Source organism: Montipora capricornis, chromosome 7, assembly GCF_036669925.1.
Source record: "Montipora capricornis isolate CH-2021 chromosome 7, ASM3666992v2, whole genome shotgun sequence".
In the NCBI taxonomy this organism is placed as follows: domain Eukaryota; kingdom Metazoa; phylum Cnidaria; class Anthozoa; order Scleractinia; family Acroporidae; genus Montipora; species Montipora capricornis.
In genome coordinates this window covers 600,486-607,028 of record NC_090889.1, presented here as the reverse complement: position 1 = coordinate 607,028, position 6,543 = coordinate 600,486, and the positions used below count along the sequence as shown (strand labels likewise).

The following is a 6,543-nucleotide window of genomic DNA, read 5'->3' as shown; positions in this document are numbered from 1 at the left end:
TTTCCTTCCTGATTTGTTTGAAAAGTTATGCAATTAACACAGAGCCATTGTATTAACCTTTAAATCCAGAATATCATCCACACGCTTTATTGTCTCCTGAACCTGTTCTGAAGAGAAAGAAGAAAAAACATTCAGCACATTTAAAAGTTCTTAAAGCAACCACAGAGGCCACCATCAAGTTGCTGCACCTGGCTTTTTCAAGGTGGAGAATAACTAGCAGCTGCATGGTGTGCTTTGTAAATTGTTACCATATTCATGAGTAAACAACTAGGAGCGACTGCAGCCAATTGGTCAGTGGTTTTTAGTATACTTGCGCATGTGTGGAATACCTCGTGCTTTGGGCTGTATTGCTTATTTATCAGTGTGGCGGGAAGTAGGAGCATTGTGTGTGGAGCGTTTAGCAGTTTTTGTTCCCTCCCTCCCTCCCCACCCTCTGCTTTCCACTGTGTATCAGTGTGACGGGTGCCCGTTCTTCTCGGGGGCGTGGGGGCTCATGGCTGGGTTGTCAGGTTTGCCAGCCATCGGTGCAGTCTCCATCTTGGAGCTGGCTGCCAATAGTGGCAGCCCAGGATGTTTCGGGCACCCAACCTCCAAACAGCGACGATGTTGTTTATTCCTATTAAATATTAGCCTGCAAGAAGGCCCTCTCTCTCTCTCTCAGCGATGGGAGAGAAGGAGAGGCCGTCATTCTACCCCCAACCCCAGTCCCTCAGAGGACCTGCTCGCAGGCTATCATATTATCTGTCAATGAAATGCACAAAAAAGGAGCTTAGAATATGAACAAAGTGATGAAAATGGGACAGATTAATTTTAATACCTTGGTATTTCTGATATCTATGGATGACCTTTAGGAGTTTTAACCCATTGACTGCTGGGGTTCCCCACTGATGAGTAAAATCATTTGGCATTAGATAGTCGAGAGTAAAATCTATTAAGTATGGCCAGTTCAGACCAGGTCGGGCATCAAAGAGTTAAATAACACACTAAAACCTAGCCTGTCCAGTTAATATCCAACAATAGGACAAACTTAGGTTGTTCAAGATTCACATACCTTAACAAGATCTAGGAGCCGCACCTTGCTGCTAACCTTTTCTGCTAAGTCAGATGTACTGGAGATCATAGTGTGCAAATGCTGTGCATCTCTCATCACTAGTTGTAAATTGGGACTGCAAGTAAGATAATTCAACAGGTAGGACAGTGAAAAAATAATAAGGAGAGGCATGTTTATACTCAAATGACTTAGCCATGTAGCTCTTATATTTCAACAGAGATTATAATCTCCTAGCGGGTAATTTCAAGTACTATCTTAAAGTTTATTCCCAATGTAATCCGTCTGGGGATTAGCCCTAGTAAATGGAAATGTTCCCACAAAAGGACAACAGTAAAACTCTGAGACTCTTAGAGATGTATCTATTAATCAAATATAAGAACAACATTTGAATGAACATACTCCTTCTCGTAACTTACACAATGTTCATTCCCGTGAAACAACATCTCGAATACCCAAGACCTGCTCCTGTATGACCTTGTAGCTCAGTTGGCACTCACTGAGCAATGGCGATGGGGAGGTCATAGGTTCAATTGCCAACCTGGTCAGAGTTAGCCTCTGTCCTTTCTTGGGTCCATTTCTATTGCTAGGGCTGATGTTCAGATGGATTTTAACAGCTGCACAAAAATGCAGAAAGCGTTGGTGGGATCAGATTTGTTACCATTACTGTTTTATAGGATTGGTTATTTAATAGTAATACATAAAGCAGCAGTTAACCTAGCAACCTTTGTGGCTTTCTTAATTGGTGTTGATAGAAGAATCCTCCTTACAAGAAGGAGTTTCTCTCCACTAACTAAAACATTCACTAATTAGCAGGTAGTTTGAGGGGATATTGTGTGTGAATGGTGAGTTGAGGAAAAATCATAGACAAAAGTTAGGGTTAGTCTGTAAAATGAGGGGGAGAAATTTACAAAGAAAACTCTCAAACCAAATTTTAGGTTAACATTTGAAAAAAACTCTTTGTGAATTTAAAAACTTTAATCTCAGAAACGGACAGATAGTACATGTACAAAAAACTAAATAGCGTAGGAGGGATTAATAAATATTTGACCATGAAAATTATTTGTTCTTAAAAAGGAATAATAAAGATGAAAAATCTTTACACTAAAATCTTTGTTCTTAAAAAAAATATGGAAAAAACTAAAGAAATCCCATGGAATATGAAACTCAGGTTCCACGAGGCAAATCCAAAAATCCCGGAGATAAAGACAAGCTGACTGCGACACCATTAGGCTGTTAATAATTATAACAGCATAAAAATGCCGAAGTGTTGGTGGGATCAGATTTGTTACCACTCCTGTTTTAGGATTACTGATTAGGTCTTAACAATGATTTCAGTCGTAAGGTTTAAGAGCTGGAAGTTTGAAATTCATAAAATACAAGTAAACAATACTAACATTTACATGTATCCAGTACTCACATGACATTCTGTAATGTGTTCATTTTTGCATCAAGTCTGGGTTGATTTTCCAAGATGGCATCCAGTTCATTGTTTAGTTTTTGCTGAGAATATAATCATTTTAAATGAAATTGTTGTCAAGGAGGCTCCAGATATCACTAGTGGGGTTGTATTACAGTGTACAACATTAAAAACAATTACAATTTAGGGTCGGTTTGCCCACAAGTTGTTTCACCAGAAAGGTGATTCCTCCACAATCAAGTCATTTGAAGAGGGACTTCATGATGTATGAAACTTTATTCTTTAATACAATTTAATGGCAGTATTTACAGATAAAATTTAGAGGGTATTAACAAGTGAGCCATATAAGGACGGAATGTAAAAGAGTCAATGACCCCAAACAAGACAAGCCACCTCTTAAAAAAGCAACTATATATTTCTATTTATAAGGCTGAGGTTATTATAAATATACAGATAAAAGATAAATAAAATAATAAAAAAACATAGAATGAAGTACAACCTTATGCTGCTAAAAACTCCCTAATTCCTTTCTTAAAGTGCCAAATTAACCAAAAAATCAGTTGTTATTTTTCTTTGGATTTCAAAATATATGTTAAACACTAAGCGACCAAAGTTTTGAGCCTTGATTTAACAAAGACACCTGTTTATTTTAACTGGAAATAATACTCTGTAAAGTAAACAATTAAATAATCAATTTGACACAACTTTTAGGCAAGAGATTTTGATTCCCCATGACATGTTTCACACGGAAAACACTTTGGCAATTTTGTACATGGCACTGACTTAATTATTGTATCTTCCCGTTAAAATTACAGCCGTCAAAAGATTACAGCACCACTTTCAATATGATTGCAAAACATGTTGACATTTACAATGTATATTGCTATTTGAAATGCAAAGTGTGCAAGCTGGTTTTACTTATATTTCTATTGTTATTGTGTTATTGTTAACTTAAATAAGTTGAGTTGCAGTACTTTGAAATGAAAAATTACAACTATTATTGGGTTCCAAAAATGGCACTCTGATACAAATCTGCCAACTATGTATTATATTTATTTAATGACTGTAAGTAAGTAAGCAAGCAAGCAAGCAAGCAAGCAAGCAAGTAAGTAAGAAGTATAAGTAAGTAAGTATGGTGTTTATTCAACCATTTTGGCAGGAGATCCTGGATAACAGTAGTTATATCACATAAGCTACATATTACGTATCATACTAATAATACAATTACTGAATTTAATTGTTACAAACTCTTTGTGTTTAGTTTAGGGGTCAACGACTGGCTACATCCTGAATGGAGACTGTAGTCATGTTGAATGAAGTTGTGATGTTGAATGGAGTTGTGATCGCAAAAGAAAATTGCAGCATGCCTCCACCCTACGCTCCGAGAGAGATTGTAACAAGGTTCGTTGAAGGGCCTTAGCGTAGCTCAAATCAGGGAGCATAATGCACAGAGCTTTTCTTTGTACTGACTCAATGACGTTGTCAAGGTACTCTGGCAGTGCAGCCCACACGGGGGACGCATACTCGAGTACAGACCTGATCAGTGCGCAGAATATCATAACAAGGCCATTGACAGCCACACCAGATTTCTTAAGAATGCGCAGTGCATTATAAGGGTTTGTTTGTCTTCTGGAACAGGTAGTCTATGTGAGTGTTCCATGTAAGATCATCGCTAATATGTACTCCTAAGATCTTATAACTATTTATATTCTTGTTGGCACTTATAGCATTAGCTACTGTAGGTCATTTTAGATCATTTTAGATTATTTAGGTCCTTCCTTGTTTGAGTGATTACGGCCATTTCAAACCACAAAGGCTACAGGTGGTTTTCATGTTACGTCACTGCCACTATGTTGGTGGATGAAAACAAAAGATATCTCTCATTAGCTCGTTTTGTTCATCCACCAGCAATTGTACATTAACATCATTGTTATCTGTGTCTTTAGAGAGTGGTTCACAGCAAACCCTCTATTAAATAGATAGCTTTCTTTCGGTTGCGTGAAATATTGTTGTGTAATGAATGACTTCACGTGTGTTGCCGAATCACCTTGTTGACAAAATAACCGGATACCAAAAATAATATATTTGTAACCTTTACCATGTACAGTTCACTTAAATTCATTAAACATATGTATTGTAATGAACTAATCTAGCATGCATGATTGTTTTGTTTTAAATTAAATTGAAAATTTTTCCCTTATAGGGAAGATATCGTTGACGTCACCTATTGTCAATAATGTGCCAGCCAGAAGGTCTTGTTCCTGTGGTTGGCATATTTGAATAACAAATGCGATGTTTGTAAACAGATATCTTCCCTTTTTTCTGCAAACTAAAAACGTACACACCCATAGATGGAAAAATCGAAAAATCGAATACGGTAATGGGAATCTTCTGGCGAACATCAGTACCGGAAAATTTCTTACATTCGAAACGACAAGATCTTTCGTCTCGTATAATCTCTGACACGTCAACACAAAACCAAACGGCGACTGCAAGAGTAACAACATATCGGCTTCATCTAACATGTTTGCCCACAGTCTTTTACTGCACAGCATACCTCGTGGAGATGGATTTGAGCGTAGGCTTGCTGCACTTCTGCAATATCTGTTAGGCTGAATACATCGACCTCGTGAGCTGCCATTTTGACAAATTTAGCACCCAGGATATGATGGATACGTTATGTTAACCGAAACAAAACGTCCGGGTTGGTAGTCTGTGGTCTGTGGACAACAACTTTCAGGTGTCAACTGGCCTTTCCGAAATTCAGCAGGGAACTGGGAAAACCAGCTAACAGCTAACATGCCAGGCGGGTGGGTTTAGCACCCCTTTAAGTGGCAGCCTCACATGCCAAACATGTGGTAGGCTGGGTTGGGAACAGCAAAACTGTTCTCCCACGGCAAGCGTGTGGGAAGGTGGACATGCGATGAGGCCCAAAAGGCCGAAACAGCTGTCCATGGCTGCTAATTGACCGGGTGAAATGGTTGTGCGCATGCGTGATGTGTTGGCCACACCGGGTTGGTGTTAGCGTGTGTCACCTTGCTTTTACTGCTGCATGATTCAAGGTCCATAACTTGGTCTCTGTTCACCCTAAAAGCACCATACTTGGCCAAATGGCCAATCTCAACATGATCTTTCATGTGGTAGTGTCAGTTTATCGATTAGTTAAAACTTGAAACTCGCCCCAGTTCCCTGCTGAATTTCGGAAATGATTGTTTTTTTTACATTGTCCAAATAAGTCAGAGGATAACTTATCGTATGTCTCGGAAACATATCTTTCCGTGAAAATCTAATTCCTTGGTAACGGGCGAAAAGACATTTTTTGGCAGGATTCGAACCTTTGACCTTCGTAAAAACAATTAGATGCTCTCTACCCATCATTGAGTTTCATACACGCAGGTAGAACGACTAACAAGACCCGCTGTTCAAAAAGTTTGTTATGTGTCGGCTTGATTCACAGATCACGAAGTATAATGAATATCAAACCTCGTGTCCTGAATTGCTCGTGCATTTTGAGATTTACAACTGAAGTTTAAAAGTTCTCAAAATTGTACTCGCCTACGGCTCACGCAATTTGAAACTTTCAAAACCTCGCGTGTCGGCGGGTCTAAAACACAGGTCACTCGTTGTAGGTCATTGTTTTACCTTTTTAAAAGTAACCCAAAATTAAACCCTCAATTTGGCTAACTCTAGGCCTAAAAACCTTAACTAGGTCTAGGGTTAGTCAAATTGAGAGTTAGGGTTACAAACATGCAATGACCTGCAACGAGTGACCTGTGGAATGTGACCTATGTTTTAGACCCACCGCTCACGAGTGACCAGAAATCACGAAATGCCCGGGCAAGTTCATACGATTTTTGATAGGTTATATATAATCAACAAAGTTATCCCATCGCTGTGTTTCTATAGTAACTTCCGTATTGCACTCTTTAACCTCTTTTGCCTTTTGTAACCTATTTGTGCGTCCGTCATTCACCAATCAGAAGCGCGATATTCTGTTGAGTAAACTGTACGATAAAAAACCTTGATTTTTTGTTGAAATTATAGCTGTATAACCAGTTCTTTCAAACCTCATGAT

The 6,543-nt window shown here is 38.6% G+C and overlaps 1 protein-coding gene across 1 annotated transcript; it reads right to left on the bottom strand.

Moving 5' to 3' along the window:
- Window positions 1–33: 33 nt before the first annotated feature.
- Window positions 34–5,205, bottom strand: LOC138057698 (conserved oligomeric Golgi complex subunit 4-like). Its single transcript, XM_068903628.1, has 5 exons — window positions 5,026–5,205; window positions 2,469–2,551; window positions 1,052–1,166; window positions 818–884; window positions 34–107 (listed from the first exon to the last, which is right to left on the bottom strand). The coding sequence occupies exons 1-5, from the start codon at window positions 5,107–5,109 to the stop codon at window positions 34–36; spliced, it is 423 nt and encodes a 140-aa protein (XP_068759729.1). The 5' UTR covers window positions 5,110–5,205.
- Between the last annotated feature and the right edge of the window lie 1,338 nt (window positions 5,206–6,543).

What these genes read in the sequence shown, in the direction of transcription:
- LOC138057698 (XM_068903628.1), bottom strand. Translation starts at nt 5,109, where the DNA reads ATGGCAGCTCACGAGGTCGATGTATTCAGCCTAACAGATATTGCAGAA. An exon ending in AACACATTACAGAATGTCAT is followed by an intron (nt 1,167 to 2,468) that starts GTGAGTACTGGA and finishes TCTTACTTGCAG; the next exon opens with TCCCAATTTACAACTAGTGA. An exon ending in GGCTCCTAGATCTTGTTAAG is followed by an intron (nt 885 to 1,051) that starts GTATGTGAATCT and finishes TTTACTCATCAG; the next exon opens with TGGGGAACCCCAGCAGTCAA.